The sequence below is a fragment of the Papilio polytes genome, unplaced genomic scaffold (assembly GCF_000836215.1).
Source record: "Papilio polytes unplaced genomic scaffold, Ppol_1.0 DF821289.1, whole genome shotgun sequence".
Classification (NCBI taxonomy): domain Eukaryota; kingdom Metazoa; phylum Arthropoda; class Insecta; order Lepidoptera; family Papilionidae; genus Papilio; species Papilio polytes.
This window is the reverse complement of record NW_013527915.1, coordinates 4,116,754-4,143,724: the sequence shown is the minus strand read 5'-3', so window position 1 is coordinate 4,143,724 and position 26,971 is coordinate 4,116,754. Positions and strand designations below refer to the sequence as shown.

General features: G+C 32.8%; 3 protein-coding genes across 4 annotated transcripts; 2 read left to right on the top strand and 1 right to left on the bottom strand.

Annotated features, from left to right (window-relative positions):
* Nucleotides 1-151: 151 nt before the first annotated feature.
* LOC106109418 (S1 RNA-binding domain-containing protein 1) lies at nucleotides 152-7,831 on the top strand. 2 transcript variants are annotated; one of them, XM_013290917.1, is made up of 12 exons: nucleotides 152-611; nucleotides 682-835; nucleotides 1,211-1,437; nucleotides 1,701-1,943; nucleotides 2,449-2,683; nucleotides 3,208-3,329; nucleotides 3,579-3,726; nucleotides 4,138-4,221; nucleotides 4,287-4,429; nucleotides 5,516-5,677; nucleotides 6,332-6,588; nucleotides 7,349-7,831. In XM_013290917.1, exons 1-12 carry the CDS (start codon nucleotides 247-249, stop codon nucleotides 7,534-7,536), a joined length of 2,328 nt encoding a protein of 775 aa, XP_013146371.1. In that variant the 5' UTR covers nucleotides 152-246; the 3' UTR covers nucleotides 7,537-7,831. The 2 variants fall into 2 exon arrangements, with proteins under 2 accessions (XP_013146371.1, XP_013146370.1); XM_013290916.1 differs by having other exon boundaries at nucleotides 5,465-5,677.
* Nucleotides 7,742-16,168, bottom strand: LOC106109417. Its single transcript, XM_013290915.1, has 26 exons — nucleotides 15,986-16,168; nucleotides 15,617-15,836; nucleotides 15,389-15,543; nucleotides 15,152-15,271; nucleotides 14,802-15,084; nucleotides 14,529-14,610; nucleotides 14,227-14,401; nucleotides 14,046-14,152; nucleotides 13,838-13,970; nucleotides 13,598-13,761; nucleotides 13,286-13,453; nucleotides 13,135-13,201; nucleotides 12,838-13,008; nucleotides 12,185-12,373; nucleotides 11,868-11,944; nucleotides 11,532-11,802; nucleotides 11,082-11,321; nucleotides 10,544-10,717; nucleotides 10,135-10,278; nucleotides 9,949-10,064; nucleotides 9,759-9,878; nucleotides 9,155-9,287; nucleotides 8,753-8,890; nucleotides 8,358-8,479; nucleotides 8,173-8,295; nucleotides 7,742-7,883 (listed from the first exon to the last, which is right to left on the bottom strand). Exons 1-26 carry the CDS (start codon nucleotides 16,094-16,096, stop codon nucleotides 7,784-7,786), a joined length of 3,903 nt encoding a protein of 1,300 aa, XP_013146369.1. The 5' UTR covers nucleotides 16,097-16,168; the 3' UTR covers nucleotides 7,742-7,783.
* Nucleotides 16,169-16,556: 388 nt separating this feature from the next.
* On the top strand, nucleotides 16,557-25,393 carry LOC106109426 (probable serine/threonine-protein kinase DDB_G0268876). The gene is made up of 10 exons (XM_013290928.1): nucleotides 16,557-16,892; nucleotides 17,030-17,280; nucleotides 17,458-17,875; nucleotides 18,158-18,359; nucleotides 19,468-19,663; nucleotides 20,007-20,132; nucleotides 20,310-20,386; nucleotides 22,665-22,883; nucleotides 23,456-23,581; nucleotides 23,664-25,393. Exons 1-10 carry the CDS (start codon nucleotides 16,800-16,802, stop codon nucleotides 24,650-24,652), a joined length of 2,697 nt encoding a protein of 898 aa, XP_013146382.1. The 5' UTR covers nucleotides 16,557-16,799; the 3' UTR covers nucleotides 24,653-25,393.
* Nucleotides 25,394-26,971: the final 1,578 nt, after the last annotated feature.

The window sequence follows — 26,971 nt, the reverse complement described above, 5'->3', positions numbered from 1 at the left end:
ATTTTGATGTTTTTTTATTAAAATGATAAATGAAGAATGCGTTTTTCTTCAAATTTCTTTTGGCTTAAAGATTCCGTAGGCCTAAAAACTTGATTTAAAAAAAACAACTGACTTCAACTGTCAATTTAAGAATTAACATTTTGTCTTTGGGTTTCAAATCAACTTTGATTTGTTTACCGTTTACAATTTACAAACACTGTGTTATTTACAATAATAATTTAAATTCTTCTTATTTCATTTAAAAACATGGAACGTATTGCAACAAAAAGAAAGTTGCAACAGATAGAAACGGAATGCGTTCCTAAAAGAACAAGAGTTAAAAAATCTGCAGATACTAAAAAATCTACTAAGAAGCATTCAGAAAAATTTAAAGTTAAAGATGTTTCAAAAAAGAAGAAAACAACCGATGATGAACATTTCGAAGAGACTGTACCAGATTCTCAAATAAGTTTAGAAAATAAAGACTGGGATGAAGCAAAGATTTTATCATATGAAGAAAACGTTCCCCAAGAGTTGGCGGAAAGATTTATTAAGTTACTTAACGAAGGATGTACTTTACCATTTATAGCAAGATATCGTAAGAATGTTGTTGATTATCTGAAACCTGATCGGTAAATAATCTAGAAATAGTTTAAAGTAACATTACATTGCCTTTTATATTAACCTTATATGTTTTTATAGCCTTCAAGAATTGTATGAAGGTTACCAGAAGGTTACACAGTTTACAAAGAAAGTCAAATCTGTGATAGAGACATTAAAGAAATCAAAAAAACTTACTCCTGAAATAGAACAGAGTATTTTGAATGCCCATAACTTATCTGAACTTGATTTATTGGTATGTTGTCTTAGTACATTTAATAACCTTTACTTTTACATAATATAAGTTACCATACATACTTCATACTAATATTATAAATGTGAATGTTTAGATGGATGGATGGATGTTTGTTAGTGTTTGTATCCTAAACTGTTGATCTTAATCAAATTTTCATAGATGTAGGGGATAGTCTGAAAGAACACATAGACTACTTGATTTTGTTTTTTTTAATACCTCGCAGACGGAGTCGCGGGCTAAACCTAGTGGCTTGTAAAAGCTAAAACTCTGCTACACCTACAAAATGTGATTAAAATAATTTATTTGCTATTAATGAAATATATGAAATACTTCATGTATTTATTAATTTAATACACAAAATATGTATGTTTACAGTATGCACCACTTAAATCTAATTCATTATCATTAGCTGAAAGGGCTCGGTCTCTCGGCATTGAGCCATTCGCAGTAAAAGCTTTAAATGGAGAGAATATTGAATTACAAAAACTTTGTAATGGGGAAGAGGAAATGTCAACAGTTGAAAAAGTGGACTCTCATATAACTCACATAGTTGCAGATATTATTTACAAAGATTCAAGAGTTTTAATGGAAATGAGAAGTTTGTATGTTTCCTTTAAGTTAGATTAAAACAAATATATGTTTTTTAAGTTAACACTTGCACACCCTTTGTATTTAAGTGCTTATGGGCCATTATTTAAATATGTTAGTCAATAAGGAGACACTTAAACTTAAAATTTCATAAAAATTTTGACATATATCAAATTATAAGCAATGATTATAAAACAAAGTGTTTATTCATATGAAACATTTTGTACTACTAAAATACAAAAAGTGTCTAATTCTTTAAAATAATGCCCTCTTACAGAAAAGAACAAACAAGATTCATAGTACAGAGTAGTCGGAAAAGTTCTACAAAAGAAAAGAAAGATGATAACAAGAAATATGACAGTAAATCAGATCCCGAAACATATAAGATATATTTTGATTGGACATGTCCTGTTCAATTTGTTAAATCTTATCAAACATTAGCTGTTAATAGAGGGGAGGATGAAAAAATTCTCTCTGTCAAAATTGTGATTCCTGATTGGTTTTATAATAGACTTGAAAGGTAAATGGTAAAACCTGTTTATTGTTAATCTGCTGTTGTCCCTATGTGCTGACCCTCCATGCATCTCTAACACCTGTAATCGTTTGGAAATAGCTTCAAGAGAGAGTTTATGATCAATTAAAAACTTCGTGTATTATTATTATTATGCTGTCGCCCGTGACTCCGTCCTCGCGGAATAAAAAATTTAGCCTATATGTTCTTACAGACTATGTTCTACATGTAAGCCAAATTTCAGCGAAATCTGTTGAGTGTTGTAGATATATAGTAACAAACATCCATTAATATAAATTTTGACATTTCACTAATGTTACGAGAAAGTTTCGACGGATGGATGTTTGGTTAGAGCTTGTAGCTTAAATGGCTGAATGGACCTTGAAATTTGACATAGATGTAAAAGATTATTTTGGAAGAACACATAGGCTGCTTACTTTCATTTTTTCTATTTCCACACTGGTTGAGTCGCGGGCGAAACTTAAATTATGATATTAATAAGATTTATTTGTAGGTATTGTCTAACGCTCTGGAAAAGTAATTACTGGGTTAAGAAAGGTTTGAATGACGCTTACAATCGTCTCATAAAACCTTGGCTAACTCGACAAGTACGCTCAGAATTGACAGCTGCAGCACAGAAGGAAGCTGTGAAAACATTTACAGCTAACTTAGAGAAATATCTATTGACGGAACCCATCAAGAACAGAATAATAGCTGGTTTGGATCCAGGATTTAAAGCTGGTTGCAAGGTAAACATGCAAAATACTAACTGCTCTGACTTTGTACTGACATTTAAACCTTTTATAACAATACTAGCTTTTGCTCCTGACTTCGCCTAAAATTAAAGAATATACCCCATGTTACTGTGATAACGTATTTTTTAATGGTGAAAGAATTTTTGAAATTGGCCCCATTGTTTCCGAGTTATTTTAATACATACAAGAATACAAATCGCTCCTCTTTATAATATTTGTATACATTAAATATCTGTCTATACTTCTTCTATATTAATATAATAAAGCGTAATCACACACTTCTTACTTATATGGCATATCAGCATATTTTTAATAAAAAGCCCTACACTTAAGACACGCTTGAGGCTATATATTTTCACCCTATTAAACTTAGGGGGTGAATATATTTGAAATAACCGCAATGCGGGAAAGGGACAAAAAGTACAAGCCAATAGCAACCAAGAGGCAAGATTGTTTTATCATTGGAACATTAAAGTTTTGATATTTGCTTTAAATAATTTGACCGTATTTTTTTCCAGGTGGGAATAATAAATGCTAATGGTGAAAAATTAGACGCTTGTACCGTTTATCCTGATTTACGAAGACATAATGAAAATGATCTTGCTGCAAAACAATTAAAACAAATAATAACTAAACATAGGTCAGTTTATGTTATTTTTAACTAGCTTTCACCCGTGTATCCGTCTGCGTGGCATTAAAAAAAAACAAAAGTGAGTAGCCTATGAGTTCTTCCAGACTACCCTTTACGTTTATGCCAAATTCCATCAAGATCCATTCAGCCATTTAGTCTACAAACTAACAAACATCCATCCATCCAAACATTCACATTTATATTATTAGTAAGATTGTTGCCTTAATCTTGTTTTTTTACTTTTTAATTTTATTCTAGAGTTGATCTAATCGGTTTAGGAAACGGCACCGCTTGTCGAGAAACAGAAACTTGGTTAAAAAATAATCAAATATCTGAGAACATTCCAGTTATTATTGTACCTGAACAAGGTGCTTCCATTTATTCTGTTAGCAAAGAAGCACAAAAGGTATGTACAAAAATAAATAAAGAATATATTCACATCCAGCTACTGGCTTGTTTTAGTATAATTTTGTAGAAAAAAATTAGTGCTATTTAACATTTTAATGTAAATTAAATGTATTTTTAAAAATTCCAATGCATTTACATCAGGATTAGATATTGCGATTTAGGAAATAAAATATGTACTGTGATTTAGATAGATTTTAATGTAAATTTAATTTATTTAATAAATAAAGAAATAAAAGAACATCTGCCAAGAAAAAACATTTTAATAAAAAACTTTTTGTTTAGAAAGATTTATCAAATTAACATTCTCGGCAAAATTAGAAATACATCTTTAGTAATCATATTTACTATATATTTACGTACCAATAAAACTTAGGGTATATCTACAATTATCCAGTTGATTTTTTTTCAGGAACATCCAGATATGGATCCCAATCTTATATCAGCGTTATCCATAGCAAGAAGAGTGTTGGATCCATTGGGTGAATTAATTAAAGTAAATTGTTGATTTATTTTGTATTCACAGCTATAAATACGTTTTGAATACATTATGACTTTTAGGTGGAGCCTAAAAACTTAGGTGTGGGTCTTTATCAACACGACATTCCGCCGAAGTTGTTGGAAAGTGGCTTAGATGCTACTGTTGAGAAGGTGGTCAGTTTAGTTGGTGTGGATATCAATACAGCCTCGCAAGCTATGTTAAGGTATGTAATTATTTGTGTAATAAAATATAATAAAATAAATATAATAGGGAATTAGGAATTTAAACTATCATTTTGTGGGAACTGATTCATATCACCTTATACATCATAATTATTCAAAACGTACATAAAACTGCTGTGATTTATAATTAACAATCTAGACAAGATTACCTTTATAAGGTGTACAGAATTATTAAAACAGACATATTCGTATCATCAATCATCATCATCATCTCTATCTGCCTTATCATACTCCCGTAGGGTCGGCACACCGGGTTTTCGTCCTCCAAAGCACTCTATCATCCGTCATCTCAATCATCACTCCCTTCTTGATCATGTCACCTTTCACGCAATCCATCTCTTTCTAGGTCTACCTCTACCGATGTACCCCTCCACATTCATAACTAACATCCTTCTTGTTACATTGCGATTCATCCCTTCTCATAACATGCCCATACCACTCTAACCTTTTACTCCTTATTTTCTCAACCACTGGGGCTACTCTCAAACTTCCTCTAATATACTCATACCGTATCTTATGCAATCGTGTTACCCCACACATCCATCAATGAAACACTAAAACCAAAATAAACAAATGATATTGTCAGCCAATGAAAAGGTGGTTATATATAAGTTAAATAAAATGTATCTTTTCGATTGAATTTGACTATACCTCCTTCGTCCACCTAGGGCCTAAAGGAGCGATTCTGTGTTCAGATAGAATTACTAAAGCCTCCAGAAATAATGCCTGGTTCATATTTGTATAATACAGTTTTCCAGTAAAACTCAACTGGACTGGCTTTCAATCATAATGTGAACACTTACTGAAGCCTGTGAATCCATACAATGGCTGCGCTACTGTCCAATAGTAACCAACTGTGAACCAGATATTTCCATAAAAATCAGAGATATGACTTTTTTAATATTACGTTCTTAATTAACCGGTTTCTTATTACGATTGGATTTGTCTTCTTGATGGCTTTCCTATACTAATTTTGTGAGTTTACAAAAAATATAAAAGAAAACATATCGTTTTAGACGTATATCAGGTTTGAATGAGGGCAGAGCTAAAAAGATGATTGCGTACAGACAGGATAAGGGTGGGTTTAAATCGCGCGCGGAGATATTAAAAGTGGGTGGTATAGGTAAGGTGACGTACCAGCAGTGCGCAGGCTTCCTGCGAGTGCTGACTGGCGCTGAGCCACTAGACGCCACCATCATACACCCCGAGAGCTACGATACCGCTAAGCGGTAAGTATTTTACTAATAACATAGATATTTAAAAATGTATAGAGGTGGCAGTTAACTTGAAACAGTTTTCACATAATCTCACGAACATTATTGGTAGAACCTCAAATCCACTAAAATTAATTAAATCATTACCATGCATATTATTATAATTTTGTAAATATTTTATTATCTATAAATACAACGACGAGGTGACACTAAACTTGACATCTGATATAGTACCTTTCAGAGAAAGTACCGGTGGAAAAATTTGTGCTTCGTCTATATATTTTTCTCTTAGCTAGTGGAATTGTAAAAAACAGTTAGTAAATCGATGTTCTTACAGACGATGTTTACATCAGAGATAAATTTCATCAAAATCTATTGAGCAATTTCGGAGATACCTTCTAACATCCATCTAAACCAGTTATCGTCAAACAGTTTTTAATCTGTATCAATATTGTAAAGAGGCAAGATTTGTATTTTTGTATGTATTTAATTCATGTAAAAATTACTGAAAATTAACAGTAAGTAACATAGGCTATGTTTTATTATTTTTAAATTGACGCGGACGAAATAAAACTAGCAACCGCTAGTTAGATTTAGTAATATTTTATTAATAACAATAGATTAAATGTTATTTACTGCAATACGAATGTTTGTAAATTTGTGTTTCAGATTCGCCAAAAAAATTAACGTCAATATAAAAGAGTTAAGTCAAGCACATTTCCCTGAATTAGTGGAAAGAAAAACTATTAACATAGACTTAGTCGCAACTAGTAAAGATTTAGATACAGACGTGTCCACTTTGGAACTCATTATAAGTGCTTTCAAACAAAAACCTTACGAAGATAATGTTATAAGTTTCTGCCGACCCGTTTATTCTGTAACTATACAGACGACAGAGCAAATAGCGAACGGCACAAAATTGACAGGTAAGTTACCATTTTCCAAAAAATATCAAAATATACAACTTTCAGTCGTAATTGATAGTTATTATAACCGATATTGGATTTAAATCGCATTGTTCGTGACATTTTTTTATGACATATAGGCGATAATTTACAATCTGTACACTAATTCAAGGTCGCGAAAAGCATAATTTAAGAAATTGAATCAGAACTTAAGAATACTTGGGAAAAGGGTTTACATATATTAATTAAGATTATTTTCATACTAGCTTACACCCGCGACTCCGTCCGCGTGGAATTAAAAAAAAAACGAAAGTGAGTAACCTATGTGTTCTTCCAGACTACTCTCTACATCTATACCAAATTTCATAGAAATCCGTTCAGCCGTTTAGGCTACAAACTCTAACAAACATCCATTCATCCATAGTAATTTTCGCATTTATAATATTTATATTAAGTATGAATGTATGATAGAGATTCTACGTTCACATAATTCTTACAAATGTCTCAAATATGTAATAGAATAATTATCTTATTACATATCCTCTCAGAGGAGACGAAACCCATAGTCAAATAAACTTTTGAACTAACTAGCTCTTGCCCACGATTTCATAAATCATTAATTTTACTAACAAAATGCTTAGAAAGTTATATCTGAGCATGTGTTCTTCCAGACTATGCTCTATATATCTAAGTTAAGTCGTCTTGGAGATACGTGAACTTTCGTTTTTATATTAGTAAGATACACATTAAATGTTATATGCTTAATAGTGAAATATTTCAGGAGTTGTTCGTAACGTTGTTCCATTCGGTTGTTTCGTTGACTGCGGCGTCGGCGACAACGGATTGATACATAGAAGTAATTTGTGCGGCAAACAGACACCCAAACTGGGAGACAGGGTGTCTGTCACAGTTGTCGGCACACCGAAGCCTAAAAGATTACAACTGAAACTTGACGAGATACTGAACTGAAATCTGTGATATTTAGACAAAGATACAAGAAATATACAGAGAAAGCATACATGTCAATGTAATTAATTGTATTTAATTGCCAATAGATTACTAAACTTGACAACATATTACCTTTCAAAGAAGTTACCGGTGAAAAAATGTTCACTATGTCTTATCTATATGTTTCTTTTAGTCTGTATTTAGGCTAAGATTGAAAATGATAACATGCTTGTAATATTTATTGAAATAAATAAAATTAGAAATAAAGTCATTCTGCTTCCAGTATACATATACTGGATTTAGAATTCAAACTGTATACATTGAATATTGCCTTATTGACAATAGCGTCGCATATCCCTGATGTGATTCTGAAATACATCAAGTTTAAATTTTCTTATTGCTTTTGATTCCTTTTCATTAATTTTTTTTTTTAATTTAATTGTAGTTTTATTTAATCTACACTAGTTTTCGCCGGCGACTTCGCCCGCGTGGAATTGAAAAAACAAAAGTAAATAGCCTTTTGTGTTCTTCCAGACTATGCTGACTATGCCAAATTTCACCAAGATCCGTTTAGCAGTTTAGGCTACAAACTCTAACAAACATCCATGCATCTTAACTTTCGCATTTAACTTAGAAAGATTAAGTCTTGGATATCACCTCTTGCTGAATCTCTCTTTGGAATCACTCTCAATCGTCTTCACTAATTGTTCATAAGTAGGTATTTCTTCTTTAGTATAATGTTCAATTTGATATCTAAACATCTTACTGTTTAGAGCATCCCTAAAATAAATTTACAATTAATTATACTCTTAAATGTGGTTTATTAATAAATATTTACTTACCACAATATTCCTTCGATAATTCGAATTATCTCACTGATAGTCATATTGTTACCACTCGAGGTTAATTCCTTACCACCGTCGTGTAAGTGCATTTCCGTAGATAATAAATCGTAAGGGGGAGTCTGTAAAACATTTAGTACCCCCATATAACGCCGATATTACCCCTATAATGCTAACATAATTATAATTAAAAATATATAAAAGGCACCCACTATAACGCGATTTAGCGTGTTAGACGGAGGATTTCTTTAACGTCGAAACTATCAACCGCGTTATAGAGGGTCCGCTGTATTTATTAAGTCAGTAAAAAAGGTACATTTTAAAGTTAGATCTTTCTCAATAGAATAATCATTTCACTATCTTCCATATTACTAAAGAGAGAAATTAAGCATTACCTGTTCCCACATTTGTTTCATCAATAATCTAGGATAACCATCCCGTTGACCCTTAGACGATATCGACACAGACATGGACAGATAGAAGGGCTGCGGCTTTTCTATATCCAATACGTATGGTGGGCTATCGTTAATTCCCTGACAAAAAAAATACAATTCTAAATTATATAACTATTCAAAAATATCCATACAAAGAAAAAAACTCAAAAAAACTAAAAATTATTCAAAACAAGCTTTTGTCCGCAACTCCGTTCGTGAGGAATAAATAACTAATAAGTCATTATGTTCTACATTTGTGCCAAATCTCCTCAAGATTCGTTCAGCCGTTTCGTATATACCTTCTAACATACATCCATCTGAACATTCACATTTATAACGTTAGGAACAATTAAGATGACGTACAGGATGAGAGAGTCCTTCTTCTGTAATAATAAATTCCTGATTACATTTCTCCGTTTTAGTTTTCTTTAAATGTTCATTGCACTGATACCTTCGTCGTTCGGTCAAATCCAAAACCTCACACGACACCGTTGTACTGAAAGATTTGTGATAGCACACGAATCATTTAAAAAGAAAAAAACGAATTATTGATTACCCTATTAGTGACAGGCTGTTTAGAATTTACGACACCTGTAATTTATCTTCTATAATGACTTAAAAAGGGAACATCGTAGACAGTAAATATGTTAAAATTTATACGGCTTTAGATAGCCATGAGTAAATCTGGATAGATAACATGTTTACTGGTTACTTGCATATCAACTTCTTAACAATGCAATTGCAAGGCACGATTAAAAATAACAATTTATTTATTATAATTTACGTTACTGGCGTAAAATAAATCAGACATAACAATAATTCGCATTGAAAAAGAAATATAAAGTATCTTGCAATTATATAAATTGCAATAATTATTTTACAGATTTCTTGCAATTAAATCAATAGCAAAAAAAATGATTAATGACCAAAATTTCTGTGTAACATTTATGTAATTGAAAATCCATACGTAAATGTGGCCGGCTCTTGCAGCGTATAAACAGTCATCGTTATCCATTCCGTTGATTTGGGCTGTATAACTCCCCACCACGGAGTTATAACTATGTTTATTATATTCGCAATCCTTTCCCTAAATAAATAAACCATTAAACATTGAAAAAGCCTTTGTGAAACTCATCTGCATATTAAAATTGACTTACGGTAGCCATATGAATCTAATCAAATGGTCCGTGTTGTTACAAACCGCTAATATTTCTCTAGATAGTGAATGAGTGGGCATTACCGGTAAAGTAACATGGCTTTTAGATAAATAAACCTGCGAAAAAATCATTAGATACATTTTTCGTTTCTCAATACTAAATGTATGTAAATATGATTATGCGTACCACATTTTCTCTATACGCAGCGCGTATATTTCTCTCTATATAACTTGGAATATCAAGACGTGTTTCGATACAATTAGGCAGCCCACCTTGTCCTTTGACCAATATCTTGATTATATCGTAACCGAAAGAACAGTTAAATACTGTCTATAAATAAGAAAAAAATGTAAGGTCTGTAATACAAAGCTAAATTAAACAGGAACCGAAGACAAGGGAAAAAATGAAAATATAATTTGTTCCACGTTAGATTCGGTTTCGTTCCATAAACCTAACCTAAAACCTAATAGTTTTATTGTAAAATTCATATAAAACGTCGAACGCTTGTTATTAAGGTTAAAAGTAGTAAGTTAGAAAGCGTGTATTTTATTCTTACTTTTATTTAATTTATCAGTCAAAAATTAATTCACCTAACCTCATAATCTATCATCTCTGTCGGTAAGAACGCAAACGGTATGGCCAGCTTATCAAGAGGCGACACCTCCGCGAAGTACTGCAGGCAGCGGAGAGCCGAGTCGAAGGTGGACACGTTACCAGCTAATAAACGCCACGTCGTGTACACCTCTGTAGGATTGTACAGCCACACGATCTAAGGATATCTACATTTGTATTACAGTGCTAAATAAAATATAGTTTTATCTTTGTTTTCATCATACAGATTGAGCGGGATGGATGATGGATCGAGAAACAGCATTTTTATCTAAGTTTTTCAATAATATTCCTCACCAGCAACTTGCTCTTGTTCCTAAGGAAGGTCGACAAAGTATGTACTGCTCTTCCATACATCTCTATAAACCGTCATATCTGAATTCACTCCCTTACTCATACCATCTTTCATTTTCATTTTTTTATGTATGGAAAAAATCCACACTTTCTTCAGTCTTCCTCTATGTTTGTAGCCTTCAACATTAAATATTAATACTTTCAATACTACATCAATTACTTTAAATTACCCGAATCACAGGGTCCAAATTATTAATGGGAACCCTTCCACAATCCAGTACAGCAAGACAGTCATTAGATTTCTGAGGACGTCGTAATGGTACTAGGGTGCCTTTGGTATTCAAATACGCGTAAACATGTACGTAGATATGAAGTACTCTCTGATTGGGCATTGTCAACACAAAACATAAGGTATTCAATCCTTCATGACCGTAATTAACGTCCATGAATACAAGATTTGGGTTTTCCGGCTGAAAAGATTCGATTGTATTAATTCAGATTAAAATATCAAGATGCTGTAATCAGTGTCGTTTACTAAACACTAAGAGTGACCCTTAGCGTATGTATGTTAGTATGGTAGTTTAACCATTTAACGACTAGTTAGTCAAATGTCTTGGCAACATGTGTTTAAAATTATTTATTGAATTTTTAATCTTGACGTTATTAGAAGATTCTTTTACCGAGACAATTCCATTATTGGGAGATAATTTAACATAGTTTCTATGTCCACATGTATGTCTCATCTCGAAGGTTGAAATACCGAGTTGTACTTCGACCATAGGGCAGTCGCAGATCTTCCTTCGTCGTATATTCCAGGGCACGGAAACTGCGTAAACGCAACCAAAAACGAACACCAGTTCCACATGACCCGCCTTAGTGCATAAATCAGGTGCGTAAAGGTTAACATCCAAAGGTTTGTTAGGTCTAACGTCCATTAAAGCTTTATTTAACCTAAAATGACAAATATTAAAATTGTATATAAAATTATTACTATAGTTTACACTTTAAATACTTACTCTTCCACATTAATAATATTCCATAGACAATGATTACTCAATATTATTGGACATTTTACAGAGATCGTGCGTTTCACCTGAAATTAATAAAATAATTTAATTTCCCGTTAAACAATAAAATATTTTATATATAATTTACTAGCAATTAAAATTGCTTTACATTTATCAATGTAGAAATTAAGGCAAACGATTATACAGAACTACAGCTGTGTTCAACGTTTACTTGATGCTATAACATTTAGTTTTTACTGTCAAATGTCGACTCACATGCAAGTTTATTAAAGTGAATCATCGAGACATAGAACAAGTTAATTTACCTTAAGAGTGGGATAAATTCCATCATACCAGAACGTACAGATTGACTTCGTGACGGGTTGTATTTCTTCTATCTCATCGTAAGCAGATCGAAAGAGAACAGTATACCGAATATCAACTTGACGAGAGCCCGCACCCTTAGGCGTCACTGATAACTTCACTTCACAGTAGTTTGATGGCTTAAGACTGTTCTGGTATTATAAATACAACAATTAAGAGAAAAAATAGTAAGGTCCTGTCCCACCACTGGCTGATAGAAGCTCAGCTTAAAAATGACCTCACTGTCACATAAGGGAACAAAATCGATTACTTCCATCACATATTTTACACGTTGGATTATTATCACAATTTACAATTTGGTGGGACAGACCCTAAATCGTCAAAACAGTTTACACATTATTTCTCATTTCTTCTCTTTATATGTTCCCTAGTTGAATTCAACTGCGGTAGCTTACAGGTTTAACAGGTTTTATGCGTAATTACGCTTACAGATTTAACAGGTATTATGCGTAATTACGCATAAAACCTGTTAAATCTGTAAGCTGTTTTCAAAATAGAGATATAAGCATTCGTAATTTTAAATCGTCTAACGGTCAGATTAGCTCGCCAACGCCACCATCTTGTGCTGCAACTCGAATTTAAAAAAAGAACTTACAATAGAATTTTCAATATCGATCCTATCTCCTTGAAAATCATCACCCATGCCGTCGATGTCGTAGTACAGTTTGGAAGTGAAGAAACAAGTGCCGTAGTTATAGAGGGTGACAGTAAATGTTGTGGTCGCACCAACCACCAAATCGTGAAGGTTTGTTGTCTTCGGGATAACCTTTAAATTTTTTAGTAGACAAATAATGAAGTGACCAACATAAAATAGATAAACATAAGCAACGTATTACACCTACAAATAAAATTACTATAATATTTTAAATTTAATAATGCCAGGAAAACTAACCCTTAAATCCGGCGTCTCTGAAAATCCTGTGATGTTAATAAATATTTCAGTAGGCTCACCAATAGGTCTGAAACCAAGAACATAATATTTCTGATATAACTATTGCTTTTTATGTGGAAAAATAATTTAAAAAACATGTAAGTATACTAACTTGCCATTTATAAGGCAAACGCATGAACAGCAAACTGTTGTCCCATAGACTTTGCCCGTCTCCTTGGGGAAGAACCACCAATGGTAGCGCACGATCTCCCGCGGAGGCAGCACTATCGCGCCGCTGTCGTCCGCTCCTAGCCATTCCACGTTGTTCAGTACTCTCATACTAAAAAAATATCGGAAATATTTAAACTGATTTTTCAATAAAACACTTCATCTACATTGAGAAAACATCATACTGTGAGGGTTTTTTGTTTTTCTATTTAATCGATTAAAATCGATTTACGAATAATCGATTTTAAATACTAACTGTATTTCCATTCTCGTCAAGTTGTGAAGGTAAGCGGTACAGTAATTGGTACATCCAGTGATAGTCGGTGGGAACTCGTACATTGCGTGAGCGGATGGATTGTAACCGTGAGACATCACATCTATTTGACTCACTTCAGCATTCCCACATAGAGACACGCGTGCCTTTAATAAACGGTATTAAAAAAACCATAGATTTCATTTTTAATTTGTTTTTTTTTTTATAGATATGTTTATACACCTTATGAGTTCTATTTATTATCAAATCCCATGACTCGTAATATTCACCAAATGACATCGGCTCCAAAGCTACTGATACTATCTGCCAGCCTCGGCCTTGCACTATTCCGCACATTGGCATTACTACAAAATTTCTGTAAACACGAATGTAGTTCGTAGCCTGCGTGACCTGGTTGATTCCAGTAATATATTAAAGTAAAATACCATACGTTTTGTAAGGTGCTTGAAATTTGAAATACATCGGTATTTCCAATTTATTTGATAACATGAAGTTTGTAAACGTAGTCCGAGCCGGTACAGTTGGGGGTAAGGTGACCTGTAATTTATTTATTAATACAATACGCCAAAATATAAGAGAATAATAGATTTAAACGTAATTAATTTATATACCTCAATAGGACAATCCCAAGCTGTCAACCATTCGGTGCAGGGTGACCAGGTATTACCAATACACGGTATGCGGACCCAAGTGTGTTTGAATTTAACTATTCCATCACTGGTTTCGACTTTATATTGATAGTCTCCGCATAGTAAGTATCCATATGCGTCATTTTCGATTTTCGGTCTGATACAACGAGTAGTATAGTCTCAAATTATACGATTAGTCGAAGATTCTATTCAATATGCTAATAATTGTTAGTACTATTAGTAATTCTAATAGTAATAAAATAATATGATTCTTATTATATTACCTGAACCGAATAGTAAACAATCTTGATTCGTTAGAAGGGATCACTGCATCGATTGGATCCACTAAGAATATGTTATCAGGGTCTGTTAATTATAAATTAGGTTTTAATAAATGCGATTTTTTGTAATAGCGTAAACGACCCGTAAGTAGACATTAGAAAAGGAATATGCGAGTTACATTCAACAAACTACATCAAATTAGTAAAATGCCTATACATAATTATGTTTCGTAGATTCCCCACCATTTTTTTACTTTTATGATTATACTCTCAAACCTGGTATCCACTGCATATAGCCCTCGACGGGTTCGTGATTAGTGACACAAAGCGTTTGTGATATATTCATGCTGATATCTGTTGGGCTCCCCATCCCAAAGTCGAGATATCTTTCGTAAACCGAGGCCGAGGGTATGTAAGTCAAACGGTTAAGACTATTCTCCATATAATAGTTATAACGACTTTTGCGTTTCCAATGCTTCTCAAATATATGTTCATCCACATTGTACGAGATGCTGGCTGGCAATGAAACTGTGGCTATCACACTTACAAACAATGGCTCCTAGAAGAATAGTTTATTCTTTTAGTGTTAAAAATATATGGCGTTTTAAAAGTCGAAATAATCTTACCTGATTTAATACTAAAAAAACTAATTCAGCTGTATACAAGCCTAGAGCGACACCGGTAAAGGCGATTGTTGTTGGGATATTTTCAAACGCTCGAATCAAACCACAGCTGCCCGTTGAAATCTGTACGGACAAGTCAACTTCAGTAAATTACTACCGTAGTATGCAATATTTATTGTTAAAGCTTTTATGTGTGTGATTGTAAGAGATATGTAAGAGGTGTTAATAGAAGATGCTTACTTGGAAGAATCCTTGACCACCATATGGCAAAAGCCATTGGTAGGTCGTATCTACGTCCGTTTTATTAACGATATTGATCGTATCTTTCCTTTGCTCCGATACATTCTTGCAAATAGTAAAAGCAATTTTTTTCTTGCTTAATGTAACCTTCGGTCCTGCGATATAATCAATCAACAAATTTATAACATGTTCTTAGCAATGCTTGACAATATAAATTAATAAACGTACCGAAGCACTTGCCAGTTACTGTTATTCTGTAACTGTTTCCGTAAGTATCGTCAACTATATAATATTCCGTGTAAGATAGGCCCACAACATTTGGTTTAAATACGATTGTGACTTCAGCACTTTCTTGTGGTTTTACAGGAGTAGAAGTAACTTCTACTTTGAAAACTTGATCTATCGTGTTCAATATGTAAAGTAGAGATACACGGTACGTTGTTATCCTCTGAAAATATGTAACGACTTCTCTGAGATGACGGTAGTTTTGAAATTACGTAATGTGGACAATATCCGTATAGCCGCTTATTACTTTTATGTGTGGATTACTCGACAATGAAAATACTACGTTGACTTTTTAGTCAAAATTCTACTTACGTCAGATATATTTTGTATTAGAACGTATTTTTCAATAACTGTATCCACAGCAACAGATCCGAAGTTAACAAATTTAACTTCGCTAATACTTTCATCCGACAAGTTCTGCATTTCGTAAAACAGTAAAACTTTGTCTCGAATAGCTATATTTCACAAAATTGTTGAAAACTGAAAATGATGGACAACGTCATTGATTTTTTATTTATAAATAAAATTGTTGTCGTTACCATTGACAATGAATTTCTTTTCAAGATCCTCTCAGCACCAAATTGCAATCACCATGCAATATTTTGAGTAAACTATGTTATTCGTTGTTGATTCAGTTGATCCTTAATAAAGTTAATACATAGAAATCTATATTATATATGTGATAAATTATTTACTTAATATTACCAACTCATAGATATAGAACCTCGCGTTCATTGTTTTAAATCGATTTTTACGCAAAAACGAAAAAGTCAAAATCGATTCAGCTCTTTTAATCTTTGAAATCATTTCTGGTCCTTAAAGCTTTTCGAAGTGTCAATTACTCTTTGAAATAGAACTCTAAATGAAATGAAGTGAAATTTAATTGTTATTTTGTGTTTCTTCGAAAGAGTTAAATTATTTTTTATTAAAATTTTATGAAAAATATTATAGTTTATTACGAATATAACACAGTGTTTGCAATTAAGTGATATTACGTCTTAAATAGAAAATCTGACTGCAGTTACATTATTTTTCCCAAGATAATTTGAGCTTCCTGCTTGAGATGTTACCTTCTAGTAGATTTCTAATTTATATATTGCAAAGGTAGCTCGGCAATTTTATAACTATGAATATGGATTCCGGAACAGAATGGCTATGTGAAATTTTACAAAATGTGCAGCTGGAACAATTTTATTTGCCAATTAGAGATCAATTGCAGGTAAACAATGCAAGGAAATCGCATATTCTATTCTTAAATAACTGTCTTTTGCTTTTCCCTCTAAGTGTAGCTTGCAATAGTAAAGATAGTTAACTTAAAGCTAAGGCAAGTGATATTCAATACCAATTTAATTTTAGATTACAAGGTTAGCACATTTTGACTATGTGCATGCAGATGATCTTGAAAAAATTGGCATCAGCAAGCCAGGTGTACGCAGATTATTTGATGCTGTTAAAAAGAAGAAACTACAACTATGGAATCGAAAATTTTGGAACAAACTGTTTGGCACAAGTTCAGTCACCCGAGAGAAAACAGATTTGGCTATCAGACAACAAGCTTCTACTGAATCACGAACAACTACATGCATTATCCTGGAGAAAGATATTGTGTAAGTTAAGTAAATTATCTAAAGTAATAAATATCTCTTGTTATAAATGTAAATCTCAATATTGAGTGTATATTAGGACTATATCAATATAAACACAGGTTTAAATATCTTTCTATGAAAGGAACTAATATTATTATATTTTGTTAGGTTTTTTATTACTTTAGTCATATTTTGCAGATTGCATAATGAACTAGGTAATGGTTCATTTGGTGTAGTGAAACGTGGAGAATGGAGAGTATCAGATCAGTCAAGTCAGATGGTGCCTGTTGCAGTAAAAGTGCTTAAAGCAGATGCTTTCTCACAGCCAGGGATCTACGATGACTTTAGAAGAGAAGTAGAAGCAATGCATAGCTTGAAGCATCATAATTTAATAAAGTTACATGGAGTTGTATTCCATCCTTTAATGATGGTGTGTGAATTAGCAAATATGGGAGCATTGTTGGATTATATTAGAGCACAAAATGGCAAAGTCTCATTAAATTACATATCAAAATGGTCAGGACAAGTTGCGGCGGGAATGGCCTATTTAGAAAAATCTAGGTTTTTACACAGGGATCTTGCGTGCAGGAATATATTGTTATCTAGTTTAGATTTGGTAAGTAACATATACAATTATTTTATTATTAGTGGTCACCAATAACTAAGCTTTTTTTAATAAATCTATAATATACATACCTGCATTTTAGACAATTTCCAAAACAAATGCAAATTTGCAGATTAAAATAAAAATACTAAAATTATTCTTATTACATTATGACACCCCATTTTTATTTATTGCATAGATTAAGATACCAACATAGTCTGTTTAGTTGTCTTACAATCCACTAAAAACAAATAGCTCTTGTTTTGATGGTGTTTATATTTAATTCTAATATAGGTCAAAATAGGTGACTTTGGTCTGATGAGAGCTTTGCCTGATGCGGATGACTGTTATGTGATGAGTGAGAGACGAAGAGTTCCATTCCCCTGGTGTGCTCCGGAGTCACTGCGCTCAAGACAGTTCTCCCATGCATCTGACGTCTGGATGTTTGCTGTCGCACTCTGGGAGATGTATTCGTTTGGTGAAGAACCATGGATGGGTGAGTGCTTAATCTATACTGATATTATAAAGAGGAAAGATTTGTATTTTTGGATCTATTAAAATAACTACTGGACCAATTTCTAAAATTCTTCCACCATTAAAAAGTTATTTTATCACTGAGTAACATAGAGCATTTTTTTATTTATAACCAGCTCTTCCCATGCAGCTTCACCTGCATGTTTATTTTATTTTTATCAATGCAAATGTCAAAATGACATGACATGACAACCTTGACATTCTTGCTTTATTGATGTTGGCAGCAACTTATGGTATCTTCCCCACATTAGAGTTTTTATCCAAAATATTTACCCCCAAAGTTTAATAGCGTGAAAAATTGTAGCCTAAAAGCATGACGTAAATGTAGGGCTTTTTATTAAAAGGAATTATTCAAAAATATGCTGTAATTGCTGACATCTTAGGCAACAAAGTGTGTGTTTACGCTTTATTATAATAGTATAGATAGTAGGCAACTTGGACAGATGTTATTTATTGTTATTTAAGCTTTTTGTTAATAGAAGAGAAGGATGGTGAATAGAATAAGATTTTTCATCTTAGAATATCAGTTTGTGGTATGTTTATAAGATGTTATATGCTTCTATTTTATTGTACACAATTGTTAAAGAATTCTAAAATATAATTATGAGTATTACTCATGTATTGTAATATTATGTAAATTAAAAATACATGTTTATTTATACCAATTGAATGTGCATTTTGCCAGTGTAATGTTTTTATAACAAGTACAACACAAAACATATCTCTAATTGAGTTTGTCAATGTAGACGCAATCAACAATCATTATAAACTAATTCTTTTTTAATTTCCAATCTCATTAAAATTATATTACAACTAGCTTTCACCCGCGGTTCCGTCCGCGTGGAATTAAATAAAACTTAATAGTCTATGTGTTCTTCCAGGTATTGTTCTACATTTATGTCAAATTTCTTCAAAATCCGTACAGCCGGCAAACTCAAACATTCATCTACACTTTCGCATTTATTAGTAAGACGATGTATTTTGTGCCTGTAACACTTTCAATGCCACAATTGTACTAAAGTTAATCACACAGTTATCACTAAGTGTTACTTTCTTTAATCTTGTCTTAGGTTTAAATGGTTCAGAGATCCTTCGACTCATAATGAGAGAAGGGCAAAGGTTATCATCCCCCGCTGCCTGCCCTCCAGACATTTATATGTTGATGATGCAGTGCTGGGACCTAAATCCTAAAGAACGACCGACCTTCGCTGGAATACAACGATATATGGAAACAAATAAATTCGAAACTGCAATCGCCAGCTTAAGGTAGGTTCAACATTTCTTTTTGTAAGGTCCGTTATTCAATTTAGATCTAATTCTTGTAACCTTTTAATGTTAAGATTATTTGGTTCCTAGTTTTTTACTTGCGTTTATGACTTTTAGTAATAATCTGTATGATATACTAGTTTTCGCCCGCGACTCTGTCTGGGTGGAATTAAAAAAAAAACAAAAGTAGGTAGATATATGTTCTTCCAGGCTATACTGTAAATCTATGCCATTGTGATCTCGTCAGTTCAGGCTACAAACTCTAACAAACATTCATCCATCTAAACTTTCGCATTTATAATATTAGTAAGGTATTGGTTTGACATTATATTGTTTATTGTAGCTACCACAAACAAGGTCAAATGACCATAGAGGCAGGAGATGCTATCATATTAATTGACAAGAGACCGGAGTTGCACTGGTGGAAGGGTCAGAACCAACGGACATTGGAAGTCGGCCTCTTTCCCAGGTTTGAAGTGTTTTAATAATTTTCAAACCGTCTTACACAAGCATAATGTTTTAAAATTATATCAATTAATATTAAAATCAATTTAAAATATTCACCTTTTTACTTTGCCTAAATATAAGACATAAATATTTCAGGCCAAATGATTAAAGTTGTAATTAAATCTTCATATATTTTCAGTACTTTAGTGAGTGTAGCCAAAAGCAAAAATGTACCATCAACTAAAAAACCATTGACTACTTCGCCGATGAGAAAAGGTGAGTTACATTTGTATCTATAATTTTATGTAATAGATTCTAACCTTAATGGTTAAAAGTACGGTTTTCCGATCACGTGATCTAGAGTTCGAAACCATCCATTCGACTATTGTTTAAATAATAAATAAAAAAAATTATATAACTAGCTGTCGACCGCAACATCTTCGCATGGACTAAAAAAATAATAATGATTATTGTGTTATTCCAATTATCAAGATTCGTTTAGTCTTTTAGGAAGTCTTACAAACATCAATTCCTGCAAACGTTCGTATTTATATTGATACGTATATGTAATTAAATAAAAATTGGAGTGTCTGTTTGTAATATCAAAAGAAAAATTCTAGATTTCGGGAAGATGATGTATTTGCGTTGCTGATAACGAAACTGCATTTAAACTATTTTTGTCTGTCTGTCTGTCCGCACGCTGCGTTTGTTTTCGACTGGATGTTCACTAACGGGCATATTATAGGCTACTTTTTTATCGTAATATTGCGTGGACAAAGTCGCGGGCAACAGTTAGTAGTAAACATATGTGTATATAGTTAAATAAATCGATAGTGTTAGCGTAAATCCCCGGTCATTAGAATGCAGATCGCGAGCGTTCACGTAAATGGCAACATATTGCGTTACAACGTGATATATTGTTTACTCGCAACTGTTGCATAGCTCACGTCATCCGTTTCACTATTAGCACCGAATTATTAAAAAATCGTAATGATTTATAGACTAATACTCTATTTTCTAAAACCATTTCTATCGTATTATGATTAAAAAAAAATTGGTAGAATGTCATTTCTGAATTAGCCCGCGTGATAATTAAATGTTGACTTAGCTAACTATAGGTAAATCGGAAAATCCTTGTTGAATGTATCATCTATATTATTATAATAAAGCGTAAACACACACTTCTTTGTTGCCTAAGATGTCAGCAATCACAGCATATTTTCGAATAACTCTTTTTTTAATAAAAAGCCCTACACTTACGTCACGCTTTAGCTATATATTTTCACGCCGTTAAACTCAGGGGTAAATATTTTGGATAAAACCCCTAATGTGAGAAAGAGACCATAAGTTGCTACCACCATCTAGAAAGCAAGATTGCCAAGGTGTGCCATGTCATGCCATTTTGCCATTTGCAATTGATAATTTGACAATAAAATAAAAATTTTATAATTTCATGCGGATGAAGCCGCACGGGAACAGCTAGTTTATTATAAAAGATCTCTACTATTTCGTTGTAAAATAATATTACATAGGTGCAAAAATAAAACACGAAAGAATTACTTAAACGTAGTAAACATTTCTGCCAACAACACTGACTGTATTCTGGGGTATGAAGGAAATGAGACTGGCTGGAGTATCGCCTTTCACGGGATGTGCGAATTAATGCGGTCGTGTGTACACAACTCTGTGGAAAATAAATAAAGTTGCGAACAAATGTAGACCGTAACTTGATACAGAAACAAATTGAATAGCTCTATCTAATTTTTAAATATCTCATAAATAAATATTATGATTAAATTTAGTAATTAAGTAAAAGCATTTGCTAAGATCGCTTATGAAAATTTTCATTTATGGGGCAAAAGTCAGAAAAATGTTATTTATTAAAAATACTGTTCGATATATAAATTGAAATATAACGTTCTAAGTAAACCTTATCTTTTTAATACAAAAACGCATAAATTAACATAAATCGTGTTTATGCGACATTTCATTGATAATTGAAGTTACTTGATATGTTACGTAAGTGCTAACTTGCCATACTTGACCTTGGCAGTCGCTAATCTATGACTACTGAAGGTATATGATAGACGTATCTAATTCAATTATAATACAACTTAGAATAACGCGCATTTGTTTAAAACTGTATTGTAATACTAGCTTTCGCCAGCGACTTCGTCCGCGGGATATTAAAAATAAAAGTAATTAGCCTATGTGTACTTCCAAACTATCATCAGCATCAATGCCAAATTTCATCGAGATCCGTTCTGCAGTTTAGGCTTAAAATTAAAACAAACATCCATCCAAACTTTCGCATTTATAGTATTAGTAAGAAAATATTGAAACCAACATCGTCGTATTCAAGAAACACGTTAAATTTCATGTCGCTTTTACATGAGATTCAGTTATGCGATAAACCAAATTATCTATCAAGACATCCGGTACTAAGCAAATAGGAACGTTATATATCGATTGAACACAAAAGGAGTGGCTTTTCAGAAGTATGACGAATATCAAACATTACATCAGTTGTTTTATTCGTGTAATTACCTTTTAGTTCAACCTACCCCATCTGTAAACGGTATATCGGACGATTCCGCTGTGGTTTTGCGCAAGCGGCGTACTATAGAGTCAACGCAGCCGCCTAGCACACGCGCCGGCAACTCCGGCAGCAAGCATTTCAACTACAATAAGCTCGTTAATGATAGAGCCTCGCTGGCCGCAAACTCCAGCGCCAGGGATACAAGGGACTACCATTCTAGAAGTCTCAATCAAGGTAGGAATGCCCTAGTACATTAGTGCCATCAACACTACTCCCTATATGTCCCCACTGATGTTTCACACATGTCATATGTACAGTTGCGAAAATTCGCGGCGTTCCACTTCAGGATAAATTGCCTTGTTCATTGCAACGAGACACTCTGCCTCTTCCTACAAATAACTTATTACATAGCAGTGACTGGTACCAGCGAAGGGATATTAAAAAGTAAACTATCCTTGAGTCAAATTGTTTTTATTGTTCGTACAGATTTATAAGCCGCGTATTGGTTTTTGTTCCACGTCTCGTTTCAAAATGGTCAAACGATTGTAGTTTTTTAGGGGTTCACCGCAATTTTCCTCGATTGTACATAATTTCCTTGACGTTCATACGGTGAAGGAAAACATCGTGATGATATTAGTATATACAGATAAATATGTAGTAAGGTATCTTTCTTTTCTGCATTAAATTCTCGTGTTTTTATTTACCTACAAACACAAAAATATGTTATTTATACATTCAAAATCTTATAACGAGTGTAATAAACAAACATCTTATATCACTTTATATTGTTATTTCTTTGTTTACAGTTAGAGAAGATTTGCTTATAGACTTGGACATGCCGCCGTCGATTAAAGTGAATTCAGCGAACAAGAAACCATTAAAAGACATCGCCTCCTCTATTCTGGATGAGCCGATTGATGTGCCTGAACTCGGTAAATATTACCCCTTTTTAATTAAAAAAAAATATTTAAAAGGTCGTCTCTTATGTTATACTATTTTAATTGTAATTTTCAGGTCAAGAACCGAATTGGGGACAACCAAGTATAGAAAGTCTTCCTTCATGTTCAACCTCACAGGATTTCCCCAATCTATATGGTGCTAAATCATTAGACAATCTCAACGTTTCTTCATCTACCCACAATCAGAGTTTTATCGATCATTCGGACCCTTTCGAGACTACCCACGTTTGGACTTCGTATCAAGATATACCTCAAAGACCTAACTATGATATACAATTAAATGATTCTATACCTCTCAGTAATAACGAATCTCAAATATATTCGAATAATATACAACAGGAGACACAAATTTCAAATAATCTGTCTACTTTAAACAGAAGCAATTATTCCAATCAAAATAACACACTTTACAGTACTCCTCTAAATAATGCAAATGTAAATACATACAGTGAAAGAGAATCGAATAGAGATTTAGTAAAATCGTTAACACAAATGTCGCTGGACGACAGAATATCAGAATCATTAAATCTCAGATCGAAAAATTCCAATACTGATAATATATACTCCAATACCAACTATAGCGCTCCTTCCACATCAAAATATAACACGAATGTCACAAACAATGAAGTATTTACTTACGATAACGAACCAAATATTTCACAACAGTACATGTTAGAAAAGGATTATTATACCAAATTGACACCTATAGAAACGATTAAACGGAATAACTACGAAAAGAATATATATGTACCTAAATATGAAGAAGAAGGGGAGAAATTGAAGAATTTCAGTGATTCTTTGGAGAATTCTAAGAATTATTCGGCATTTAAATATCAGAATACGGATTTCGATTACGCGTATGCAACAGCCGCGATGAGATACGACGCTGTAGCGGATACAGACAACCATCTTTATAGTGAAATAGGTGACGGTGAAAGATATTCCAGAGTCACTTATACTAACGCGTGTTTGTATGACGAAGTGTATGAAGAACCCCCCCGCCCGCACCGACCCGCACCCCCTTGCCCCTCCAAACCTAAATAACATTCCCATATTAAAAGAAACATATCAAATACTAGTTGCACTCGAATTCGTCCGTGTGGTAATAAATTAAAAAAAATAACATATACTACTTGGTGATAACTTAGCTTTTTAGTAGTGTAAAAAGTTATAAAATCAACCCAATAATTTTTGAGATATTTCAATACATGCAAAAACATTTTTTCCCTTGATATAATTAGTATGGAAATATACGACCATTCACAAAAGCTACAATTTTATATAAAGTCTATTTTTTTGTCAAAATATGATGATGACAAATGATTATTTACGCAATGGTTAAAAAAGTGCTTTAAATATTATAAAATACTAAATAATGTGACACTATTCCTCTATACAATAAAAGTAAAAGTTTAACGGGACGTTTGTAATACGTAATTTAATGTTGTCAAAGAACGGTTCTTATTCTCGCTGTAAATGTTAGTCTAGAAACTTCTGCATGTCAGCAATCATGAATACTCAGAATTTTAGTCAATATCAGATAAAATGGTTGTAAGTAAATATATTTCTACTCCCACTGCATATAGTAAAACTTTTCGTTAAGGATCGTCTATTGAACGCGTGTTTTTAGAATTTTTCGATCCCCCTCTTTTTTATATGTGATAAGGTTTTACACTACCTCTCCTCACTTTGTATCTAAAGTTAGTCAGGAAATATTTATAACAAGTTTTCTCCCGCGACTTCGTTCGCTTGGAATGAAAAAAAAACAAAAGTGAGTAGCCTATGTGTTCTTCCTGTACATCTGTACCAAATTTCATTGAAGTCTGTTCAGCCGTTTAGGCTACAAACTACCAAACATCAATCCATCCATACTTTTACAATTATGATTGATATTTGTTTTGTTTCCCCCTCCCTCTACCTCTTCGTGTTATTTTATAATTCCCCCTTTTATGATTTTCTAGCTTCACGCAATTAATGGACGATCTCTTCCTACTTTTATTACGTTTTATGTTTGTTTTGTCTGTTTTATAGAGTCTCTTGCAGTCTTTAATTACTATTAACATATCGAAAAAAATTGAGATAAAAAAAAACTTCAATATTAATAGAAGTTTGAGAAAATAATACAATAGAAATGTCGGTAAAACCAACTTATGTTTTAGTCCTTTTTAGATAATTTTGTTTCGGTTTCGTGCTATATTTTTGCACTTATAAATGCCAATTGTAATATAATTTATAGTCATAAATGCAGCTCGAATATTTTTACGTTCTTGATTATAAATAGGTACCAATACTGTATATGACTGCATGTTTTTTTGTCTGTTTGTTGGAAGGTTTGAGAACAAAAGGTAATACTGCGCCTAGTCAATGTGAAATTAACGGAACAATATTTAGTTTAAGGAATTTAGAGTTTTGATTGAATATGATTGAAAATGTTTGAAGTTTTATGTTTTAGTTTTTGTTTTCACGGTAGCAAATTGCAACTTATGTTATTTAAAATGTTTTGTAAGTGAAATTGTGACAGCTTTTTAATAATTACTTCCTAATTTCCGTAATGATTGGAATTTGTTTCAACGGAATTTTCATTGTTTATTTGATAGTTGAAAAACAATATAAAGTTTTCTTGCTCGTTATCTTTTGTTTATAATACTTTAGGGCCTGTACTACTACCACATTGTAAATTATCTGATAACAATCCAACGTGTAAAATATGTAACGAAAATATCGTTTTTTGTAACCTTATCTGAAAGTGACTTCATTTTTAAGCTATCTGAGCCTCTATCAGCCAGTGGTGGGACAGGTCCTAAATATTTCAATACTAGATTTTTATAGATATCGTCGCTTTAAATGCAATAAATAAGTCTTTGTTTGTATATTTTAGAATATCGTAATTAATTTAATAACTATTGTTTACCAAAATCACGAATAAAGTTCTGGTAGTTTAAGATATTTTGGATAAAAAATTATTATCGCTTAGAATAAATTTACTTTCTTGCCAGTGTTTTTCTAACTAGTTTCGTATTATATACGAATTTCCAATAAATACATTATCTGTATAAATAATTTGTATCACCGACCAGGTATATAGAAACCCTCGTTATAGAGTAAAATGCGAAATCAATTTAAAAACATTAGAAAGTGATGTAATTATTCGATTAAAGGCAGGACATGCCAGATTTATTCTTGGTTACTTTTTAATTTTAATAATGCAAATAAAAAGTGCTTATTCAAGCACAATAACAGGACTTAGGGTCCTTCAAGAAGCGAGCTTATCACCTCCTCAAAGGCCGGCAACACAACTGCAGTTCCTCTGGTATTGCGGATGTCCATGGGCGTCGATGAACATCTTGGTGTTCCCGCGGCTCG

Excerpts from the sequence above, each read along its gene's own strand:
- LOC106109418 (XM_013290916.1), top strand. The coding sequence starts at position 247 with ATGGAACGTATTGCAACAAAAAGAAAGTTGCAACAGATAGAAACGGAA. Across the intron at positions 1,438-1,700 it reads TTAATGGAAATGAGAAGTTT|AAAAGAACAAACAAGATTCA; the intron begins GTATGTTTCCTT and ends GCCCTCTTACAG. Across the intron at positions 3,727-4,137 it reads TTAGCAAAGAAGCACAAAAG|GAACATCCAGATATGGATCC; the intron begins GTATGTACAAAA and ends ATTTTTTTTCAG.
- LOC106109417 (XM_013290915.1), bottom strand. The coding sequence starts at position 16,096 with ATGCAGAACTTGTCGGATGAAAGTATTAGCGAAGTTAAATTTGTTAAC. Across the intron at positions 14,611-14,801 it reads CTATATGCAGTGGATACCAG|ACCCTGATAACATATTCTTA; the intron begins GTTTGAGAGTAT and ends TATAATTAACAG. Across the intron at positions 10,279-10,543 it reads CAGAGATGATAGATTATGAG|ACAGTATTTAACTGTTCTTT; the intron begins GTTAGGTGAATT and ends TCTTATTTATAG.
- LOC106109426 (XM_013290928.1), top strand. The coding sequence starts at position 16,800 with ATGAATATGGATTCCGGAACAGAATGGCTATGTGAAATTTTACAAAAT. Across the intron at positions 18,360-19,467 it reads TGGTGAAGAACCATGGATGG|GTTTAAATGGTTCAGAGATC; the intron begins GTGAGTGCTTAA and ends ATCTTGTCTTAG. Across the intron at positions 22,884-23,455 it reads TTCTAGAAGTCTCAATCAAG|TTAGAGAAGATTTGCTTATA; the intron begins GTAGGAATGCCC and ends CTTTGTTTACAG.